Source organism: Genypterus blacodes, unplaced genomic scaffold, assembly GCF_046128005.1.
Source record: "Genypterus blacodes isolate CSIRO-AG114 ecotype Tasmania unplaced genomic scaffold, CSIRO-AGI_Gbla_v1 ptg000032l_1, whole genome shotgun sequence".
Taxonomy (NCBI): Eukaryota; Metazoa; Chordata; class Actinopteri; order Ophidiiformes; family Ophidiidae; genus Genypterus; species Genypterus blacodes.
In genome coordinates this window covers 7,498,192-7,522,701 of record NW_027466845.1, presented here as the reverse complement: position 1 = coordinate 7,522,701, position 24,510 = coordinate 7,498,192, and the positions used below count along the sequence as shown (strand labels likewise).

At 42.4% G+C, this 24,510-nt stretch overlaps 3 protein-coding genes across 3 annotated transcripts; 1 reads left to right on the top strand and 2 right to left on the bottom strand.

Moving 5' to 3' along the window:
• Positions 1–1,179: 1,179 nt before the first annotated feature.
• Positions 1,180–10,932, bottom strand: ypel2b (yippee-like 2b). The gene is made up of 5 exons (XM_076146554.1): positions 10,744–10,932; positions 5,624–5,853; positions 4,989–5,032; positions 4,590–4,698; positions 1,180–1,959 (listed from the first exon to the last, which is right to left on the bottom strand). The coding sequence occupies exons 2-5, from the start codon at positions 5,738–5,740 to the stop codon at positions 1,870–1,872; spliced, it is 360 nt and encodes a 119-aa protein (XP_076002669.1). The 5' UTR covers positions 5,741–5,853; positions 10,744–10,932; the 3' UTR covers positions 1,180–1,869.
• A 1,761-nt stretch (positions 10,933–12,693) lies between these two features.
• On the bottom strand, positions 12,694–20,014 carry gdpd1 (glycerophosphodiester phosphodiesterase domain containing 1). The gene is made up of 11 exons (XM_076146121.1): positions 19,847–20,014; positions 18,774–18,923; positions 18,396–18,438; positions 18,014–18,149; positions 16,733–16,778; positions 16,258–16,379; positions 15,887–15,976; positions 15,425–15,558; positions 14,046–14,105; positions 13,824–13,875; positions 12,694–13,365 (listed from the first exon to the last, which is right to left on the bottom strand). Exons 2-11 carry the CDS (start codon positions 18,907–18,909, stop codon positions 13,231–13,233), a joined length of 954 nt encoding a protein of 317 aa, XP_076002236.1. The 5' UTR covers positions 18,910–18,923; positions 19,847–20,014; the 3' UTR covers positions 12,694–13,230.
• An 851-nt stretch (positions 20,015–20,865) lies between these two features.
• LOC142995169 (transmembrane protein 120A-A-like) lies at positions 20,866–24,215 on the top strand. The gene is made up of 12 exons (XM_076146120.1): positions 20,866–21,034; positions 21,347–21,465; positions 21,660–21,776; positions 21,872–21,931; positions 22,069–22,164; positions 22,261–22,350; positions 22,688–22,753; positions 22,884–22,945; positions 23,036–23,128; positions 23,218–23,282; positions 23,560–23,628; positions 23,987–24,215. Exons 1-12 carry the CDS (start codon positions 20,966–20,968, stop codon positions 24,098–24,100), a joined length of 1,020 nt encoding a protein of 339 aa, XP_076002235.1. The 5' UTR covers positions 20,866–20,965; the 3' UTR covers positions 24,101–24,215.
• Positions 24,216–24,510: the final 295 nt, after the last annotated feature.

Genomic DNA, 24,510 nt, shown 5'->3' with positions numbered 1-24,510 from the left:
CCTGTCAACGCTTTCGTTGTGTCGCAGAAGGATCCAAGAACTCACACACACCGATACGGATCTGATTAGATGAGTTACTAATTGCAGCTTTAAAGCATAAGCATCGCAACTCGTAATCCATGTGAAATGTTCTGGTCACAAAAATGTCACGTGAGCCACAGAACACTTTCTGTTCATGCATGCATTACCAATGCACATGGAGAAGAAGGAGTTAATGGATTCTCTCATTAAAACACTGCTCAGAAAGCCACCATGAAGACTCCACTGATAGATTATTAACAATGTTACTCATTAATATTGTCTCAAATGTTGCCCACGTGTCAAAACAACAACAAATCGCATAATAAATGATACAAAATCTAGGAAAACGGTGGCGCCTTCAGAAATAATGTCCATCTAGTACGTAGTGTCAAAGTGTTGCCCAGCAGCAGGTTTAACTGTTCTGAGATATCAGGGGTCAGTGAGTGAAGGACAGTGTAACAGCAGTTAAACAGCAGTCATCCCAGAGTGAAAGAGAGCCTAAGAGCGTCAACTATGACCTTTCAGCCATATGCATGTACAGTACATAACTCTGTGAAAGTCACATGTGAAAGCCTCATAACTCCATTATTTACCTCCTAAGGTATCTACCTGAATTTGTCTAACTGTATTTTCCGTTAGGCCCATGAAACCAGTCATGCCTCAGCCCTTAGTGTCTCAGTCCAGGTAAATGATCAGTTATCCAGGCCTGTGTGTTCTCACTGATATCCTCTCGCCTCCAGCGGCAGAGGGGTCTCGCTCGCTCACTGCCAGCTTTACCTTTGCCTTTTTATCCCAGCCAAAGTTTTCCACCTGAGACTCGCTCAGTTCGTTGTGTAATCCTACCTGGCTGCGTAACAAAGGTGGACACAGTGACACCAGACATACACAGAGAAGATTAGCGGATCACATTACACGACTCCGTGTATGGACGGATGAATAAAACCCAGGGGAGCTGCTTCGCTGCTGCGAGGTCACATTCCTCCCTAGTTTCAGGATGAGCCAGTGGCTGCTTGTATTCCTTCTCCTCCTCCTCCTCCTCACCCCACACCACTGCATAACTGGATCGGGGTCTGCGTCTGCCTCTCCCCTCCACGTCACGCAACCTAGCGGACAGCGACCCCCCCATCTCCCCGATCCAACTTCCCTTTTGCTCAGGCCTGCGTGCCGAGCCTCATACTGGCCCGGCAAGCACGGCCCTGATCAGCTAGATTTGCTATAATCATCTTAGGTCATCTGTTTCACACTGGGTGCAGCACTAATGTCCATCAGCTCCTCACCGAGGCCACAGAATGGCACCGGGCCTGACCAGCTGGCCTCTCAAGGGCTTAAGTTACCACTGAATGACCCACACACAACTGGTCATGACATTAGGGTTAGACAAGGTGAATAGTTCACAAACTGATGTTGTCTCCCAGCAGGCTCTAATGGAGTGCTGCCACCTTTTCAAGACCTACTGATCATGTATCAGTCAAAGAAATAAAGAAACAAACTAATGAGGGTGCAGCCTGTTGTCCCATGGTTGCCGGCCTGTCACCTAGACCTGCTAGCTGCTTGTCTGCCTTTCTGTTGCTCTGTCAAGCTGGGATGTCTGGAACATGTAAGTGTGTGTGTGTGTGTGCATGTGTGTGTGTGTGTGTGTGTGTGTGTGTGTGTGTGTGTGTGTGTACATCGAGAGGGATGGGGGAGGGGGAGGGGGGGTAGACAGAGAGTTACAGAGGTTTAATGGTAAAATCGGCCACACCAAAGTCACACACTCACCCACCGCTCATGACCCCAACTCCCCCCACCCTCCCCCCAGGTCATTAATCTGTCCATCCAGTCACCCAGCCGCCATGTTGCGGTTGCGCCTCAGTCCCAGCCGTTGTCCTTGATCATGTGGGCCAGCTCGATGATGAACTTCCCTTCTTTATACTTCTGACTGCTCTCGAAGGCGTGTTCCTGAAAGGGCGGGGCGAAGAGGAGGACGGGAGAGACAAAGATGGGTTTTAATGCACTTGAATGCAGTTAACAAAAACAGACGAGTGGACGCAGACTGGAGTCACACAGACACACACACAGAGGCAGAGATGGTGGTGGTGCCGTCTTTTCAGCTGCATGTGAAAATCCTTGAATAAAACCTGGCCCGGTCTCTTCTGGCTCTAAAGAGGCCGCTTATGTAATTCAGCCACTAAAACCCTGCAGAGGAGCACATAGGACACACTGGGTCTCCATGCTTCACACTGGCACACAAGACTGGCCGAGCGGTTAGAGAAACTCTGCCAAAACATAAAGGTCGCAGGTCAGATCCCTGCCAGATCCGACTCAGCAGTGGAGCCTGGTGCAGTTTATAATATTAGTCTACCATTTGGTGTGTCATCCAAAAACCCCTCTGGAAAATATGAACGGGATTTAAGGAACGCCAGAAATGAAGTCTGCAGCAGGGAGACTTGCCGGCTCCACTTAGTGTTCTCCCATTAAGAACATCAATGGGACTATTACGGTAAATGTCTGGGCTTAGTTTTATTAGTTTGTCCTTTAAAAAGAACTAACTGGAATAGAAGAAAGGAACAACTAATTCCAACTAAAAGATTGAATCTCCACAGTTAAATGATGGAGCAGTTTCTCTACTGACTGGAAATCACAAAAAGGCAATTCACAATTCAATCAAAACAACAGCAAACAGGGTTAATTTCCGTGTTAGTTATGCACACAGGAACACACCAATATAAGATGAAACTATATATTGCAACTTATGTTTTAAACTCTGATCATTTAACATTAATTTGCATGTTATATTCAGGAATTTGTCTTCTTAGTTTTACAGCTGTTTCTTTTACTAGAAGTCTTTTTTATATGTGACCTGCAGTACCGACTGTGACCACTACGCCTAAATCAGGTCACAATGTTTCTCCTTCCGGATGCTATCATCTGTAAACGAATGGGGTTTCCCCAGTAGATTGTTTCCAAATTTGTATGTTTTCTGGGCATTCATTCAATCAACTCTTGTTTTCTGAATAGTTTGAAAGGCACAATGTTACATTAGGGAGTTGCACTAATTAATGGAAACCCTGCTCATGTGTGAGAGACAAAAAGAGCTTCAGCCAGGTGTTGTTGCATGAGAGCAGCTCAATGTTTCTAAGCCCTTCTTCATAGCAGGGCTGTGTTTTGGCTTTCTTACCGTGTGACAACAGTAGGCCTATACACATGTTCTCTCACTGTGAAGCCACTGTATTTTGTTATGTCTATTTCGGTGGAGGAGCTGCACAGCAGCAGCCTGTTATCAGATGTCTCTGTGCGGAAAGTGCAGTAGGTCAAGCGTCTCCATAGAACTTTGATGACTGTAGAAAAAACAACCCTGAGATATAAATGGCAGCCCTCCATTACGCACGTGTCCCTTCTGTTTTCTCTCTGCCCCCTGGGGTCCTGGCAAAATTAGTACGTACCAAGAAAAGTATGACTTGTGGAGCTGGTTTACTGAGTATTTTCAGACATCACGAGAAAATCAGCTATTTTTAGACTGAGAGGTTGAGGAATCAGGTTTCAGGTGAACAGTGAGGTTAAGGTTTGGGGGTTACAGAGAGGGCGCTCCTCAATGGGGCCTTGTTGTGGGAGAAACAGCACGGATAATGTGTGTGTGTGTGTGCGTTAGTGTGTGCCATAACCCCTTAAGGAAACAGACACATGCCCTGCGGTGTGTGCTCACACCTCCATGCTGACAGGGATCTGTCAGTGACAGCTGGACCAACATATACAGCTCTCCTGATATATGGACCAGCCAGCATGTGTGGATCCTATTCAGATCAGAGGCCCTGCAACACCTTCACAGCCTCACTTTAGGTTCAACTCTGAATGCTACTATAAGAAGCCAGTCTTTATATGGGTGATCAGTAATCAAGAATTAATCAATAACTGATCAACTATCATCTTTTAGGTTGAACTAATTGCTAGGAACAGTGGGTAGTCACAGTGTAATACTGAGGGCCCATGGTGCTTTGGGGTTAAGGGCAGGAGCACTAGAAAGCACACAGAAAACCACAGGGCTTCAAACCCACAACCTTCCTGCTGTGAGGGAACCGCAAACCGCTGTGCCAAGTCCAAGCTTGTCCATTGTGAAAATGTTCTGCTTCTTGGTTTCACATCATTGAAAATAGGTATAATGCTTAATTGTCAGACATACACATGATAGGCATTTGTCAATCAATTCAATGGAGTTAGAACGTGTGGTGTAGTTGGGATAGTGTTAAACTACACGGTGGCTGTATTTATTATAATACAGCATTATTAACATATAGTATGACTTCAGGATTGAGTGACAACTGAAATGACAAATTGTCTTTGTAACTCGAATCGTGCACAACTGGTCAGGTATGAGTCATGTATTTTTATAATACAGGAGTCATGTAATGTAATGTAATCCATTCAGCCCACTGCTGTGCGTTCACCCTGAGTGAAGAGTCGCTCCAAATATAATCAGGGTCTAAATAAAATTAGATTAGTGCTATAATAATAACCACCACCCAATTTGTTGTCCTCTAAGCTTGGCTGCTGTGTGTGAGCTGAGTTTCCACTACCAAACCATGGACACTTACATATTTCCAGCCCAGCGTAGTCTTGCAGTTCTCGCAGTAGATATCTGCCACAGCATGCAGGCCTGTGAGCAGGACTCTCTCCTCTGCAGGGCCACACCCCACGTTCACTCTGAGCCAGAAGGAAAGCAGGAAAGAAGGTAAACTAAAGGAGAGTAAGGCCCTGTGCAAGTGCTCAGCTGCATGTATGATCATCACCTCAGAGTGAGTCACTGCCTCACACCCACTCACACAGTGCATACTGATAAAGCAGCCCGGGGCAGTGGGCTGCAGAGCGTTTTCACTCTCGACTTGTCTGATAGTGCTGCTGCTCCAAAGTGCACGAACACACACTGAGTCCATACACACAACACACTGGAACACTTTATATTATTTATTTATGGAGTTTAGACAAATACTCACACTGAGTTGAACAGGTAAGCTCGGCCTTGACTGCCCTGGAACGACTGAGAGAGAGAGAGAGAGAGAGAGAGAGAGAGAGAGAGAGAGAGAGAGAGAGAGAAAGAGAGGGAGGGATGAGGGAAAATGTGAAAAATAATCAAACCTTTGCTCTGGTTCAACATCTATACTTTATATCATATGACATAAATGTTATATCTTGGTTAGGGTTTAATCACATAGGAGCCATAGTTCCTTAAAAACTCGAAAAATCCCAATCTTACATTTTTTGAACATACTGTATCTTTAATATCTGAAAAGTTTGTAAATAGATGTATAAAAAGGCTTTATGTGTGTCTGTGTGTGCGTGTGCATTTCTGTCACAGGTCTGTGTTCACGTGAGCAGTAGTTTATATAAATGCACATTGAAAGAGTGACCATACATTTATAATCCTAATTGCTTTTAGATCTAAAACAGTCCACAAGATCAAGACAAACTAGATTTCATGACTAAACCTCGAGTGTTGCACATGTGAACTCCTCCATCACCGTGCGTAACAAATAGCTGCCTGAATGTCAGCTCTGCCATCGTGGTTTCCAGGAGCAACCATTGCTGGTAAGATGAGTCAAGTAAGTGTTGCAGAGCTGAAGCTGGTTACCTTGGAGATGAGCTCATCGTGGTTGGCCAGGTGAGCTCGACAGTGGATGCAGCTGTAGGTTCGGTGGCAGCTCGGCAGGTAGGCCTGAAAGGTCTTGGAGCGCGTCATTCTGACCATGGGCGGAGTTGGCGGGCGGTGCAAGAAGGGACTGCCGGCCCAGGTCGGCTCGCAGGGGAAGCACCGCAACACACAGGTGAGGGCCGTGGTGGGCGGTGGAGGGAGGCACACACCTGAGGGCGGCGGGATAACGGTTACAAGGTTGCGCAACACCCAGGGCCGCAAAGTGGGACACAGGTGTACAGCCGGTGGGTCACTGCTGTCATGGTTCAGGTTCATTCTTCCAACTCACGTGAAGGATTAGGATTACAGTCCCGCTCCATATGGGTCTGTGAAACCCTTTAAACCCCCAAACTGTGACAATCTGATGACATCATGTCTTATTAACAAATGTCTCAGGTAGGACAGAGTGCTGACACAGCACCAGCATCAGCACTTTGACAAAGGTCCTTAACCATTCTCTACTATTGCATACTTAATTAGGGACAGTTAAATTCAGTCTAAAAATGGTTTTGAAAGATCATTTGCCTTTGACGCATGCAGATGACAGGAGACGCTCTCTTTCCAAGACTTTAGTTAGACACTGATGAGGTCAACTCCACACTCTGCTATTGGATGATTGTGCATTTTTAATACCACCCAGTATTGCAATTCAATACAAGATGAAGAAAACCTGCATATCCAGAAAAGAGGAAACCACCATGAGGAGAGCCAGCGGGGCACCACTGGGCTCCTTTGTTACACTTACAGGGCCAGATTATTGCACACCAGCATCTGATTCCATTGTGATCAAACAGTTTTTTTCACTACTCAGGTTTTAGTGTTGGCCTCTCAGCACACGCAGACAGCCGGGCTCAGGTTGTGTGTTTGAGTCTGAGAGGCTGCAGAGATAATCTGCTTAGGTGAGCACAACTGTGAGCCCGGTGCTATGTTCACTCCACGATATCCAAATAGACAGAGCGCTTAAAATACTTCTACTGCTGTGCCCCGGTGCCTGAGAAGATTGGCGATCTGGCCTTGGAAGCATCCCAATGGCCCCCAAGCCGTGAAGGTAGGAGATGTTTTGACTAACTAAACACAGGAGACAAAATAGTTAGAGGCCAAAACGCTCTACGTGTCCCATTTTGTGTTTACCGCTTACAGGGGCCATGCTGTGCTTTTAATTTTCCCTCATTTCTATAGTGTAATATAGTCATGGTTGCAAAACTTGAGGTCCACATTTAAAGTGGAAGAGTCCATTATCCACTAAGGCAAAGTTAAAGACCATAGTTCCCTGAAATCTTACATTTTTCTTCTGGTCTGACCCCCCCACACATTACAAGGCAGTCTGTCAGTGGGACCAGCTTAGGCCTGACACAGGTCAACCAGGACATGCTGTTTTCACTCTGTGTGTACAGTGGTGCTACAACAGGGGAGACTCAAGTGGATTAAAGCATTGCAAAAGTTCCAAAATAAGACCGCTAATAAAAAAATAAAAATAAAAATAATACAATTTAAAGAAAACGTAATATGTTCCATTTCATTAAGGAACTTCTTCTTACTCTGACTCTAACTGACAAACACTAACAAAACAAAGTTCACTTACATAGTCTGTGTCACTCTTCCATTTAATATTCTATATGAATCACTTATACTTTTTGTTTGTATGATTTGTCTGCTGCCCCACTTTTGTTTCCTCTGCTTCCTGCCCGTGTGCACGGTACCATCTGGAAAACCTCATAAAACACAGGATGGGGGCAGGAGAGGCCAGAGTGAGCTGAGGACAAACAACAGAGGCCTCGTTTGCGTTGCAGCGGTGTGGTATGATTGTTGTCAGTGTCAGATGGAGGCTTGATAACAGCGCCGCCGCTGATGGGAAGGACGCAGCCGATATAAATAAATAAGGGGCGGTGAGACGTGCCCTTGTTTTCCCTCCTCTGACTCTGTGCCAGCGGCGTGGGATCGGGCACAAAGAAATGCTCAGTACAGTTGTCAGAGCTGACCCCCTGACACACACACACACACATACACACACACACTCCTGATATGACCTGGAGCAAGTTGATCCTCTCGGTCAGTTTAGGACTACGGCTCACACTGGATCCAACTGTCCTACCGCACAGAATCAACACCTCTGATATACGACCGACACACACAATGCACTTCCTTAACTTTCCCATTCAACTCCCTTGTATTTGGCTGCTGTGGGAACGCCGCAAACACACATCAACAACACTCCCGACCATCTCTCTAATCATACACAAACTTCTACGATTACAGCTCAGTAATTAATCTTCTATTTTAAGGATAAGCAATCCAGGAATGTAAGCTTCAAATCTCAATCTTCTAATTTGATTACATTTCTTTTTAAGCTTCTTTTTAAGCCTCCACCACTGCATTTACTATATAAGTGACTCAGGATGAGTGCGACAGCTAAACACCTCAATTACGCTGCCTTGTAGATTTGGACCAAAAGCCTCATCAGATTCTGTGTTGTTTAAGCTTTGAACTCCATCAGAAGCTGTTTGTGGTGTAACAGTGGTCCATGTAGCTAACATGTCACTGATAGACACTTAACAACAGCGGTGGATTATCATATTGGACACATTACACATCTTCCCATGGGTCATATATAATCCATCTGGAGTTCCTTGGAGTCGAGCTTTCACGGACCACGGCCGAGATTAATGTCCGCTTAGAAACAACAACCGTTCACAAAGCATGTCAGTGAGTACATTTGCCTCAAAAAGGTCTTTTGTGTCTGTTTATAAGAAACTCAAAATCCAGTCACGATACGGGAAGTTGTAGCTTTGATTTGGGAGGTCTGAGGTTTTTGTCATTGCGGTTCACTGTCTCAATATAACATCCAGACCAGAATGTAACCACAATTAAAAGCTGCTTGTGGTTTCAGCTCTAAGTCCCTTTAACCTGATCATTATAAAGATCACAGGGACAAGAAGAACCATAAAGACCGGGAGGATATTGGACATATATGGGTTAGGGGGGGAAATTGCCCTCTGCATCACGGTAAACATGCACGCTTAATGGATTAGCTTCTAAAAACAGAACAGCACTCATCTCTGTGTCTGAACATCTTGTTGCATGGCGACATTGTTTTGTAGGACCGAGACGCTGAAGGGCTGTAAAAACGCTGATGCAAGGAGACAATGAGGGCCTGATTCACAATAAAAACACTTTGACGGAGCAGCAAATTGCATGAGTGATCAGAAGACTTCAGACTCTAATCACAGATGCCCAGGCAGTCTTCTTCCGCACCAAATTCATCAACCATGACACATTAGAAACAAGGCTGTCTGAGCCTGCAAGAACTGCCTCGTCTGTCTCTCTGTGCCTTTCCAGCTGTATTTTTTATTCTTTTTTGCTGTCGCTCCATTCATTCATCGGCAGTGCCCATGGGTGGTTTGAGGTCACCGAGCTGTCTATTCTGGTCATTTCTGGGTGTCATCACAAATAGGGCGACGTGCCAAAAGGCCGCTTGTATCCAGACAAAAGAAACAACCAACCTTTATTATGTAACACACTGATGCTGCTGATGCTCATGCTGTTTTTCCCGACAATGACTGAAAGCCAGGTAAGAGAGGAACAGAGGGGTGAGGAAAGGAAGAGAAAAGGAAGGAAGGACGGAAGGAAGGAAGGAAATCAATTTGTGGTGTTAAGTACACTAAGTTTTCATCTTGTTCACCCTTCAGTCACATCAGGGCCAACAGCATACAGCAGCATGACATCACTGAGTAAAGCAGAAACTCCTCCCTGCCTCCCCACATATCACATCTCAACATCTCACTGATGAGACGACGCTCCCTCATACCAACTCAAGTGTCTGTTACTTATTGACACGTTTGCCAATGTACTCACCTCTGCTGTGAGGTGAAGCAGGACGTTTTCAGTATTAGGATGCTTGTTTTTGACTTGTTTCTAAATCCTTATCATTTACAAACAAGATTAGAAGGAAACTTTTCTCAACCCCCTGCTGGTGAGGCTGACGACAACCCATGTAATTCTGATTCTTAATCCTCCTTTCTTATACATTTGGTTGGGCTTTCAGATGACATCACTGTAAAAAGTGATGTACTAAGAGATTCCAGTTCCCTTTTGTTTGATTATATTTCAAGGCCCGCAGCTCTCTGACCTCATCCTCCATCCATGCATTGACTCCTCCTGATCGATACCTATCTGCGCTCTGCAATGAGATCGTCCAGAGTGAAAAGGTTGTGACATCATTTGATGATGAAGTCATGGGGATATACATGTACATGGTCTTTAAATATCACTTGGCAGGGAAACAGCACCTCCACTTCTGGTATCTTCTCTTGGGATGGGATGGTGGAGGAGAGGCAGCTTAGAAGTATGTGTGAGGTTTACAAAGTGTGTGTTATTGGTATGAAGCAGGTCACAGGCAATGGCGCAATTTTTTATCTGGGGCAGAACTTCAGCCACCACACAAGCACAGATGGTGGGGATGCCTCAGCTCAGCAATGCTGCCTGTGAACCAAACACACACGCACGCACGCACGCACGCACACAACACACACACACACACACACAATCTCTCTCTCTCCTCTCTCTGTCTCTGTCTCTCTCTCTGTGAAATAGACATCAGTAATGACTTTGACAAATCGATGAAAACCAGACCTCTGCCGTCATGATGTCTTGATGTTCTACTATCTGATCACCCGCATTGATCACAGTTTGATGGCGCATGCAAAAACGTGTACTAATAATAACCACTAGATAGCTCCACTGCAGGACCATCACCGTCACGATCGACAACAACAACACGCCACTCATCGGTCCAAACACTTGTGACAGTCACACAATGCGCAAAATTACAGGTATAATCTTTGGAATGTTGTAGTTAAGTGTACATAAGTATCGATCGTACCTGAATGATCAACACCCATATCAAGCAATGTTAGAGGATGTATCGATTAAAAGTGTTGGACAGTCTGTATAGGACTGAATTGAGAGTGGAACAAATGTGATATAGCAATGTAACAACACAGTGCGCATTGGTAAACATACCGCAGGGCAAATAACACTGACAAACATTTTTTTCTTTTTACCTTTGACGGGATGAAAAAATTCGGATCTCCACGTAGCCTAGAAAATGTCGCACCTCCTCGGCTTCTTCCTCGTGGCAGTGCCAATGCTAAAGCCCGTTTTGCATTCCTTTCCTTGTAGATTTCCTCTCTCCGGCCCTGGTAAGTCCAGCAGAGACGCAATGTTTTGACGCGCAGCGATGCTCAGCAGAGTTTAGGAGAGAGAGAGAGAGGGAGAGAGAGAGACACAGAGAGAGAGAATCAAAATACAGCCACCTGAAGCGAGATGACTCCCCGTAAGCGACTTCCGCCTTCGTGTAAATAGAGCTAATGCAGCGAGGTCCGTTCGAGTTTGAAAAGGTGAAGCCGAGCGTGTTGGTGTCCGCTTCTGTTCTGAGCTGGACATATTTGATGTAGCGGTTTAAACAACGTACTAATAAAACGATGATATTGACGCTGTGGCGATATTTACGCAAGTTTGTACGCGCGGCAAATTGGTGCGCATGCGCAACATTGATTGCCTCTAAAAGCTTCTAAAACATTCATTTGATAAATTAAAGCTATAAAATTGTTGTGACTGCTCCTTTTTAATGTGAGATTTGTCTGTGGGTTGTGATATGTCTTAGGCTGGACCATTGAAATATAGCCACAAGACTGAGGACATGTGAGGATCATCCCACAGGATCCATCCAAAGTGCAAACATTGGACGAGAGGCATCTTGACGGCCGAGTTCAGGCTCTTTGGTAAAAATCACACTGGGATGTTGATTTGTGGAATAAATGACAAGCGTGTCAGCCAATCAACAAAGTGATCGGGCATAGCAACACCGAGCTGATTGGTCGGCAGCTGACACGAGTAACGAATAATGTCACCGGAGGCTAATTTTTTACTGAACTCTGGAAAATACAGTGATGTGTCCGACACTTTAGGTTAAAGAACGAATAAAGAAGAAGTTACCGTAAAAGTGAGATTATTTCTGTTACAAAAACCAGTATAGAATACGTGTTGGTTGTCGGTGGTCTTCATGTAATAAAACATGACCACTAATTATTTATTATTTCCAACTTGCTGTAGGGAAAACATACAATATGTGATCGCTGACCAACAGCGCCCCCCTCTGGCAAACATGTCAACAGCCTGCCAAGTTAAAGGTGGTAGACCAGGAGATGTGATAAGATAAGATTTAATATTTACAAACTGAATAGCGTGTCAACTTCAGAAGGAAAATATCGATTCTGTGTAAATCGAACAATTGAAGGAGATTATTAATGGTTTGTGCACATACACACCACTTGTATCACAATTCTTTATTATTTTATTGATACAGATAAAACACTGCACTTTTAATAATCTCCCTGTAAATCAAATGCCACACTCTCATGTGGGATAAGGCGTTGGGTCTGTCACAATACATCCGAACACAACAATATTCATTTGAGCATGCAAAACAAATGTAATGTCAGTGATGTATTCATGTCAATTTCTCTTGGACAGCTTTGGACATTTTACAAAACACTGTAAAAATGTCAGATTTCTCTTTAAAAAACATTCAGTAACAGCAGCAATAAAACATCCAGTACCAGCAATACTGTCAAATACCACATAGTACCCTCATTACATGGCCACAAAATCAGATTAGACCTTTAGTGGTCTGATAATCTTAGAATAATAATGATAAACAATGATTTGTACACATTCAAACTAACACACAGAGTCGAAAGGAATTATCTTAATATTTCTGAAAACATTTTACAGTGTTTACTATCACATTTCATAACAACAACGAAAAAGATACGACTCATGACGAAATCAAACTGATATATTCTATTATATTCTATTATATTGTGCAAAATCATTTGATGGAGAAACTCATCTTCAGTCATTTTCTGCAGGAATCACAGCAAAATCTAAGCTTCAACCCCTCCTATCTTTAAAAAGAGGATATAAAACTTTTCAGTTCAATTCACAGATCAATTTGTCAAATGCCATTTGTTGGTTGGCTGTGACCCATATAAAATGTATCTGCTTAGTCTGAGTTATTACACTATGTTCATTGTCAAACTGTCCAAAAAAACCCAAAACAAATGAAAGGCCACATACATTAAATAGCACTTAAAGATGATTTTCAGCTGCTTGTGCTGGTGCTTACACTGATGACCCCTGTAAAACAACTTTCAAGTCAAAAGCCTTCAATCAAATGTGAATTCCACACAGAGCTGCTTAAGAACCGGCCTCAGTATGTGTGCTTACAAACATCAATACTCAAAAATGCAGAAATGTGTGTCACTAGTGCAAAGAACTGCTTCTTCCTCGCAGAAGCAGTGGAGGCAGAACTTAGCTGCGAACCCTACTGACCCACAGTCGGAGAATACCTCTGCTGGAATGCGTACAGTAAAAGTGTGTATGTGTGCAGGAGGAGTGGAGGGGGGATTATTTGGCAGGTTGCTCAGGTTTTGCAGAATAATCACTGGCATTTGGGTTGGTGGGAGGTGAAATGAGACTTGGCGGGGTCACTGGGGCTTAGTAATGTGATTCCTGTCCATGAAGTCCTTGAGCTTGGTGGGAAAATCTGTCATCACCCCTGTCGCTCCTAAATCGAACGCCCTCTGGAAGTCCTCCTCATCGTTCAGCACCCAAACGTAGACCTGAAAGCAGCAGCAGCAGGGGGACGGACGGTTATCCAAGAGATCTTACATGCTTACATTCATTTCCATGACATTTCAGAACTTCCGGCAAAAGTCTAGGCATTTCCCATTTACTTACAGCAAATCACAACTGAAACTGCTCAGCCAGGACACCAGGCAAAGATTACAGCCTGTGGTGACTCATATATCAGCAGGATACGGTTGATAACACGTTATTTTTGGTGTGGGTTTGAGTGCCAATATCACACAGCTGTCACTTGCCTCCTTAATCTATACAAACAAACACCTCATCAAAATTAACTAACCGGTCTATCAGCATCAAGACCTGGCACCTTAGTGTAAAAATAGTAAATATTAGTGAGTCTTAATAGGGAGGTGGTGGTAATAAGGCCTGGAATAGCTTCCTTTATCCTCTTCGTAAGGAGAAAAGTATTATAGGAGATAAAAAGCAGTTTTACCTGGATTCCTCTGGCAGTTAGATGGTTGAACAGAGATTTCCTCATCAGCAAGCTGTAACAAAAGAGTACAGAGAGCTTCAGGATGGCTCCAATCACAAATACTTTCAAAAGAGGGTCCCAAAGTGATTTCCAGTGCCTAACTAAAATCCGATTAGGTAGCATAAACAATACCAAACATTGGATTTACTCCCTCAATTCAAGGATTTCTGACATTGAACTTACGTGTCTGCCAACCACGCCACAAATCTTTGGCTCTTGGTGATTCTGCTTGGATCCTTTAGTCTGCACAGACACACAGAAGAGTAAAAGAAGTTAAATCGAGTTTAAACTAACTTCTTTGTTTATCACAGCAGGCAGCCCCAAAGTATGTTGGAAATACAAGTTCAAGTTATTATTTATGCATAAATGTCCAACACAAAGCTTGATTTAGTAACTATAAAGCATGAAAGCAGCTGATTAGGTTTTCTGCAGTTGTAAGACTCTTTCTAGGGAACTCTTTAACTCAAGTAGAAAGTGTGCGCAATACATGAACGCATCACAAATGGATCATGTAACCGCATCTGCTCATGTGAGGGTGGATTGTTCCCTTAAGTAGCATTAAGTAAATACTTAGCACACATACTGTAGAAGCCTTAACAGCAGTGTGATGAAAGCAATCAGCTGACCCTTAAAGCCTGTGGAGCATAGTGCATAATCTGCCCTATGACCTTGATCCTTATGATCCAACCAACACATACACTCTCCCCGGGCAAAGTGGTGTGAATGTTTCTTTTATCGATTTAATTAGAGAGGTGACGGATCGTCTTTCAGCGTCCAGATCCCCAAAACGGAAACGGAGACAGAAAGGGACCGAACGGAACAAAGAGAGCTGAACAAAGAGAACAGGTAGGCAGGCAGAGGAGGCAGAGGAGGAGAGGAGCCACGTGTTGAAACATTTACAACCCTCATTAAAGATGTAAAGTCTATTAAATTAAAATACATGCGAGAGGGCAAAGTAAAATTGTGGGTTTAATTAATCCAAATCCAGCCCTGAAGGTTCCAACAGAGAAAATCTATCAACTAAACTGAGTCAAAACAGCTTTTGAGTTCAATCAATATCACTAAAAAAAAAAACATTTGGGATATGATTGGTATTCGCAAGTTATTCAACCAAGATTGATCTAATTTAGGGTTTTATAGTAAAAATACACAAATGTTTCCTTTTATCCCCTAACTCTCCGTCAATGCAGACAGCTGGACCAAACAGGAATTCTTTCAATCCGGAAAGTGCAACTGGGACAGAATTCCTCATTAATCCAGCGACCCCGGCTCATTAAACCCTGTAAATACATTTCTTTCTTCCATTCTTCATATTTTTCCGCCACAGTTTACGCAGACAAGAGTTCAATTCGTTCATTGGTACACTGTAACACAGGACCCGACCTTTGACCCACTGCTATCAAATGCTGTGTACCTGCGCCATGACACCGATCGGAGGAGTGTAGAGTTACGAATGTATGTCACTGACACACTAGGGCTGCCAAGGGCTTGTGTCTGTGTCAGTTTGTCGACAGCACAGTATTACCCAGGGTACACACACACACACAAACACACATGCTTACTTGGTGACAATAGAGGGCATGGGGATCTCCAGGAACTGCTCCTTGATGGGAATGAAGGGCAACAGTCCTGTGTAGAAGAGGCCCAACAGCTGCAGCACTCTGGGAAAGCTGAACAGCACTGGAATACGAGGGTTCTACAAAACACACACACACACACACACATTACCAAGATATAGTTTTACTAATATATAGCAATTGATGTTGATGACTGATAAGAAGCCAAATCAAAGAAAAAGTTACTGATGCACAAATAGAAGATCTAAGCCACAAAGCAGGATTCAGAGCTGCTATGATGCCTCCATATCTTCTTTCCTACAGCGTTCCAACCATCCCAGTGCGACACCTACTTTACTTACTTTCCATTCAACTTCCTTAACGGCGCCGACTGATACCGACACCGAGAGGAACCACAAAGAGTCTTGTCAGATCCAAAAGCAGATTGTGTATCTTGTCTTTGTTTACCTCTTTGTAACACTTTTTGACAATCTGGTTACTGGCGTTGCCCCACACCGTCAGATGTTCTCTGTCGTACTTAACCACCAGCTCGGACACCTGCAAAGAGGGATGAGTCGGCATTATGGAAATTTGTCCAGTCTGAATAACTCCTGCGGCATTCCCAAAGAAAACATCCTTTTTCTTTCTAACATTAGATAATATTCATATATGATTTCCAAAAAAAACACACATTAACCCATAACATATAAGCCTGTACTTGTCAGGAGATACCACACACACACACACACACACACACACACACACACACACACACACACACACGTACACACACACACACACACACACACACACACACACACACACACATATATACACACCTTTTTGATGAGTGTGTCGTTGTTGACCTTTATGTCAACATTGACGGGGGTATTTGGAAAAGCTTCAAAGATGTCCCTGAGCAGAGGGATGCGTTTGTCTTCTCCCCCCTCACAGAAATACTCTGCACAAAAAACAAGGACGAGTCAGGGTCACCTTCACACGTACTGAACGCTGTGTGATAAATGTGTTCATCCTTCGCCCTGGGCTTGTCACTCTCCTGCCAACAGCTGCTAAACACACACACAAAAGACGTGCTGACAGTGATGTTTGCTGCTGCGCTAAATGAATTTGGGAAATTACTTTAAAAATCTAAATGCTATTTAGTCACAGGGGTCAGATTTGATCTTGTTAAGTAGTGCTGCATCACTGTTAAGACAAAATGGCACAAACACTCATGCTGTGCCGGTTGTGGTGCAGGCGTGAAGTCGGCGTCGTTTGCACTGATAACACGGGACATGAGTGTGAGACGCTCACCCCTCTGAAATGTTACACCCAGCTTGCAGAGGTATGTGGGGAGCTCCTGCAAAGAGCACACAGCGGCCAGTGGTTAACACATAAGACAGAACAGACAGGAGGAGATGCAAGGACACACCAGGACACAAGCAGGAGACACACTGGGAGTTATCAACATTCATCTCCAGCCCCACAAATAAAACTGCAGGGATTAAATGACATCCATTTCTGACAATTTGTTATCTAATTTCAGGGTGTGGGCCCTCAACTTCAAAATAAAGTTAATTATGCAGTAGCTGTAGCCAACAGTATGCCACACTCAATTCTGAGTACTTGATTTGATTAGTATTCACATTTACATTTCAAAACAGCTTCAAAACGATACAAAGCGAGCCAGACTCAGGCCTGAAGTCCTGACAAATAAAGTGAATCTTGAATCAACCTGTACATGCATCCCAGTAAAGATGTTCATATTCTTATTTTCCGAGCACACTGGGTGAATACGGCCTTTTCTGCTATTCTTGGAGTGTCTCTGTTAAGTTCCCTCCTGTTCCCCTTCACTCTGTTCTGATTGGTCGGCTGTGTCAGGCCTTAGTGGGTGCCATTGTAAAAACATGTGTTACTTGTCTATGTACACATGATATGGAGGCCAAAGTCGAATCCAAAATGAAGTTTTCAGGACAGTTTGAAACCTTTTGACCCTTGAACCCTTTCACAATGACTATATCCAACTATATCAGATTAAAATAGAACAAAAGGCACTGTTAAATACGATTTGTTAAAGAAAGCATTATAAGCGATCAATGAGCAACAATTGATATAACTAGAGTGGCTCACTAACTAACTTCACCAAAAAGTGACCATATCACATGGTCACATGACTTTCTGATGAAGAAATAATCAGATAGATAGATCACCTGATCGCCTGATCTGTGTGGTTATGGAACCTCAGTCACAGGATCCATAACCACTGGTGACCTCATTTACATAATTGAATTTTTCTCAAGCATAACAAGATATTTTTTTGAGTTCTCAAAGTTTCAAGGATTCAAACATTTATGAAAACTTTTCACCAGAAATATCTGAAACGTGGATGTTTATTTTGACCTACAATATATAGCAGTTTCCAAACCAAATTTCAGGCTAAATTTAAGATCATTCATTTGTGAGTAGTCTAAAGAGAAATGGACAGCTAAACAATGTATGACGCTGAAAAGAGATTAGAAAATCATATAGATGCTCATTCTCTTTCCAATATAGAGACATAATGATAATAGGAGACGAGGCAGAGCAGCCACTCACAGCGTAGGACACGTCCGAGATGTAAGAGTTAATGCCAGTGGACCTCTGCAGGTTGGCATCATGGGACACCACCACCTCTCCATCCTTGGTCAGGTGGCAATCCAACTCCAGCATGTCTGTGCCGAGATCCACAGCACTGCACGAGTCAACACACAGCACACACACACACACACACACAAACGTTACTGTATCTGTGTAAGCGTAGAAAAACCACAAAATGGAAAACCACACACAGCACACTTGCATGCCAATATGATAAGCGCACACATGCTCATATGCCGCCCACATCCACATGATCAATCACCAGTTCCTTCTCTTGTGTGTGGGAAGCTCAGAAATGAAGATAAAAAGCTTTGTCATAATGCCTCGGCCCATAACTCACTGCTTGAAAGCTGCCATTGTGTTTTCCAGATTTTCACCGGCCCCTGCAATTCAGACATACACACTTAGTGTCGTCATGGGTCTCCCCACAGGAGAACAGTGGAACAGTGTTCACACAGTAAAGAGAATGTAATGTAAACTTCAGTATTCACAACGAAAGCTCGCCCTAACAACAATCCATCACACTTATAAAAACAATGATGTCAACATTAAGATAAGAGCCAGTGAACTAAACCTGTGTGTCAAGAATTATTATATCTGATGATAATGAGATAACAACACATTATGATGAGCGTGTTGGAGCATCCTTGTATTTGAGGTAAAGGTCAATTAGATGAATATTGAAATGACGACAGAATGACCACCGACACACACTCACCTCCACGGTGGGAAATGTGCCTGCAGCGGAAAGCCTCTCGCCTCCTGCGGTGAAGGATAGACGGGCATTTCATCAGCAGGGCCGAGGTGAGCACGTAGCCCGTTATTGTAGACAGCACGTACACAGCAGCACACATCTCCTGCCAGTTTGCTGGAGATGGAAATGTAAAACACAACACACTCCAAGTCAACATCTGGATTTTTGCATTGTAATACCTGTGTATGTTGTGGTGACAGTGAATAGTACATTATTGAGATAGATATAATGAATATTCAGTCAGGTAAAAGTGACATAATGCTTTGCTTACACCCTTAAAGATTGTATAAAGTCTGGTGACCGACTTGATTTGATTTGACATGGTGAACTAGATACAGTTATTAAATGGTCACAAAACAATCACAGCAAAGTCAGATTCGTTCTATCATCTTTTATCGGTGTGTATCAGAAATCTGAACAGGTTCCTTATTTAGTCTTAAAAATAGTCAGTTAAACTGTGATGGGGATTGAGAAAAACAAGCCAAGTCTAATTGATTCCACTGATCAGCGTTGGTTGTAAATGACAATAGCGTTTATATATATCGCCGACAGCGGTGAATATTTGAGGGTTAGCAGAATTATGCTATGGTTGAGCTAAATCAGTGTAGGGGATTAGGAAGTGACTGTGTTAACTGGTGCCTTTGGCGAGAATGCGTCTGTTCTTTAGTAGACGTAGAGGAAAGACAGCTGTAACCTAAATAATACATCCATGTGTGTAACTTTTGTAAAGGTAATCAATATCATGGTGTGTTTATTTCTGTTTACGCTGTCATTGTTTAAAACCTAAAAAATAATAATGTTAGCGCTAGGGGATAATGCGTTGCTATTTCTTATTTATGACGGTTTGACACTTTCAAAACTTTCCTTGATATTCGAATGAATATGAATTAATCGATTGAGGTGGACAAAAATCGCCAGAACGACTAATTGATGTCTTTATTTTCCACACCTGTCTCCACTACAGGCACATACTCGCCAGATAACGCGGTCACTAGGTGCTCCATTACACTGGTCGAATTTAGACGGCGTTACTTTACCTTTTGTCTTCCAATTCTTCAATGTTTCCTTTTTGTCTTGAAGAGCGTATTCAGCACCGGTTGTTGATCGTCCAATGATCTGTACGGTCACCTTGTGTTAAAGATGAACGGACGCTTTCCTCGTCAATCTGCGGTGACTTCGGCTCTGATCAGCCGGTAAAAACACTTCAGACCGGTCGCTCTGTAAGAAACGCGCATGCGCGAACTACAGCAACCGACCAATTACTACCGTATGCGGATGTAAACAAGGGTGACACTCGTGGAATGTGTCTATGACAACGTAGGAATACTATAGAAACCCCTCTGGTACTTCGTGCCATGTTCTATAGCAAGCAATTGGTCCCTATTCGTCTTTAAATTTAAATAGAAGTAGAAATTAACATTTATTCATATTCGTTTACCTGTTTTTTGATCGTAGGCTTTTTGTGAGCCGATTATTACTTGTTGTTGTCTTTTAAGAATACAATGACACCAACATCTCAATCTGCTTTCAAACTTATTCAACAGCTACATTTTGACGTGTAGCGATAACATTAAAAAAAGCTACTTATTACCAGTATATAGACCAATTTGTGTTCGATTCCACTGTGCCACTAGAGGGAGCAACACATAAATAAACTGGGAAATTCATCGTCAGGATTTTTCCACAATTACTTCATTCTTCAGATTTCTTATGCATTCTTCGAAATAAAAGTGCCATCACTAAAAAAACTGAACCACATAGTAACATAAGCAGCTATGACTTAAGCAAACTTATAACAATAGCAGGAAATGCACCCACCCTCACACACTCAATGATTGAATAAAAGAAGACGACTATGAACTCTGTCTCAGTTAATTGATCATTAGAAACTTCAATACCTGTAGCTATGATAATTACTCACAATTTTAAATGATTGTAATAACTGAACAATGTGATACATAATGTTTCCAGAGTTCAAGTCCAAATCTCTCTCGTATAAGTCAAAGTTCATTTTCTGCCATAAACCGTCTGCAACGATGCCATACACTTCCTGTAATGTAGCGCTGCACCACAGTCCAGACCGATCATTGTTGTCTTTGGTGGTTAAACAATTAAGATTTCTCCAAGTATTTCTATCAGTATAAGGAGTTTACAAAATGCCTCACGGTTTGAATGAAGTTCTGGAGGAGTGGAAATGTCTGGAAGAAGACTATCAACGCACTCAGGTAAGAGAAGGGACCACAAATCATTAAATCAGCTTTTATTATGCATCATTATGGAATTCACATAAAACTGTTGCAGAAGTAACTTTACATATGGTCTCAACCAGACCGCTCAAAAACCCATAATGGAACCTTTTGAATGTATGGCAGTTGTGTCACATATAAAAATGCCACAAATTAGCACTGCTGACTAAAACTTAATGCTAAATATGGTTTGGTCCCAGAACAGAGTACAGTATAACCTACAAAGTTCACGTGTGTTTTGATCTACATTTTCAATTGGATATAAACTGTGTTCTTTTTTATGACATCCAGGAGACCCACAGAATGTATTTGCAGAAACTGGATGAAATTTCTAAACTCCAAAGCAGCTGCTCGTCCTCAATTTCCAATCAGCGAAGAAGATTGAAGGAGATGTCGAACCTAGTGGAGAAGTAAGTGTTCGAATCTGTACACACACAAATACACAAACCCACACCCAGCAATGCAGAAGTGAAGGCTCGTGGAGTGATACTGTACTGTCTTATCAGCTCACACACACACACACACAGATAGGCACACGTTTCAACTTGTGGCAAATGTGTGGTAATGATACAAAGTTATTTTGTGCACTTAAATCATTCATCAGATGCAGCAGAGGCGAAGCAGAGGAAAATGCCAAAACCATGGAAAAAATAAAAGAGAAAATCAAGACACGACCAAATGCGTTCTCTGAAATGGAAGCTTTTCTTCCCACAAAGAACGGGTGAGAAGACCTTTTCATTAAAATCTTAACACTAAAGGTTGACATAATACCTTCTTACATGTACATCATGTGGTTTGAAACATTTTATGTTTCAGGTTGTATCTCACTCTGGTCCTGGGAAATGTGAACGTCACTCTTATGAGCAAGCAATTGAAGTGAGCATGATCAACAAGGACACACAGCATGACGTTTTGGCTTTGGTGTTGTAAATTATAATATTCTGTCTATTTAATCTGTCATGGAAACTTGAATACTATTTATTGATTCCTATATTTGATGCATCCAATGTCAGATTTGCCTACAAAGACGAATACGAGAAGTTCAAGCTGTGCCTCACAATCATACTGCTGCTGTTCTCCTGCATATGCTATTTCTTTGTGAGCTACAGGTATGGACAGATACAGTTCACTGGCAGTTTCCTTACAAAGACACAGTTTGTGTATCTAAGTCGGTCTCTTATCTTATCATGTGTCTCTTACGATAGATTTCTCGATGCAATCCTCAATTTCCTGCTGGTGTGGTACTACTGCACATTAACAATAAGGGAGAGTATCCTCATCACCAATGGCTCCAGGTGAGCACTGCCACTCTTATGATAGAAAACAACCATAATCTGATATTGATGTATGTCATTATTTAATAATACACAAAACTAAAATGTGATAGTCCACAATTAGTGTTTCCTCCTCAACTTTGGGTGTTTAATCATATTCAAAGATTGGACATTTTTGGACACAGGCGAACCTATGTCCAAAGTATGATGTCATTATTTTTAAGTTTATTAAGATTAGAAGAACTATGTTGGAGGTCATATATAAGGTACAATTTCAATGGACATGAATCAGCCGTTAACAATTGTATGAGTGTAAAAATACAATCTACATATCTAATAAATGTGTCCTGTGTTTTAGAATCAAAGGCTGGTGGGTTTTCCATCACTACGTCTCAGCTCTTCTGTCTGGTGTAATGCTGACATGGTGAGGAGATGACAAAATAAGATCCCTTAATAACACAATAATAAGTAGTAAAACACCATTTCACCATACACTGAAACAATGAAATATAAATTGCTATATATTTACAAATTCTCTCTCTTTCATGCCTCAGGCCAGATGGAAACATGTACCACACATTCAGAAACCAGTTCCTTGCCTACACTTTGTATCAAAGTAAGGTTAAAGTACGATGACTCAGCCTTGTGCCAAATCGAACTAAGGCAGTACCGTCTTCTGAATGCGTGTTTCTTCTGAAATACACAGGTTTTGTTCAGTGTCTGCAGTGTTATTATCAGAGTGGCTGTCTGTACAGACTACGTGCCCTGGGAGAAAGACACAACATGGATCTGACCGTGGGTGAGAAACAGTCACATAAGCATTTTCAAAATCTTGCTGTAATATTCAGAACGAGTGCGTTTAAAAACACGTCCGGATTCTGTTTGTAGAGGGATTTCAGTCCTGGATGTGGAAAGGGCTGAGTTTCCTTTTGCCCTTCCTCTTTTTCGGTCATGTGAGTTTCCCATACATGATTTTTGTTGAATCACAACTGTGCTTTTCAAAAGTTCATCTTACTACTTGCTTAGTCAGTGTTCATAGAACATGCCTAGTCATGTTTAGAATAGAATTGCTGACATAGACAAAATGTTAAACATGCTGAGAGTACAGACCTGTTTTCATAATGGCCATCTTGGTGTGGTCCAAAACATTCTTATCTTGTTGGCAGTGTGATTAATCCTTCAGCATGTCTTAAGAGTCGATCCCCATTAGACATCATTCTTGTCTTGCAGTTTTGGCAGCTCTTCAATTGCCTTTCTCTCTTCAAAATGGCCCAGCTCCCGGAATGCCATGAATGGCAGGTCAGTGTGCTCACACTGTGGCCACATTTGGTCCTTTCATTTCCCTGTTTAGCCGTGACACAGTGAAAGATAAGAGATTTGTTTTTTTTAACCATAATGCTCTTCTTATTTGCAAGTACTGCATATTCACACCACTAGAGGGACATTGGTGTTTGGTTCACTTAGTGTGGAAGCCTTTGGCAAATATTTTGCTGATTGTCTGAAAGATGAACCCTGTGACTTTGCATCTGCATGTTTTCTTTGGATAAACTATAACTTCACATCATTCTCTCTCCCTTCTCACAATTCAATGTTTGCATATTGACTCATCTATTTTGGCGATTGTGCTTACTCATATTCTTCTCCCACGTAATGCCAGGTCATGATGTGTGGTCTCTGCTTCCTTATTCTGTTCATGGGGAACTTCATCACCACTGTTGCAGTGGTTCGTCAGAAGCACAGGAACAAGAACCAGGAACCAAAGAGTCAGTGATGTGTAATCACAATCACCCCCCCACTCCCCCAGAAGACCAAAGCAGCACTTTCAATATCTTAGTGTATTAACTGACTCACAACAAATGAACAATGCACAAATATTAATCAATAGTATCTCACCATTAAAATTGCAACTACTTTATGTTCCAACTTGTGTCTGTATTTTCACGTGTTAACTTCTTTATAATTGTGAATTGTGAAAAAGCAACCAATACACTTTCAATAAGTCTTCAATAAGACATTGTTGATGTTCTTATTTCAAATTTTGTTTCTCTGGACTAATTGGGAACATTTTGTTTTTTGTCTGGGCTCTTTCCTTCACAAAGCAAATCTGTATGTGTGTGTCCCTATCTGTCAGGTTTCACCCGATTACAATGAACTGCTTATCTCATACAGACTGATAAGACA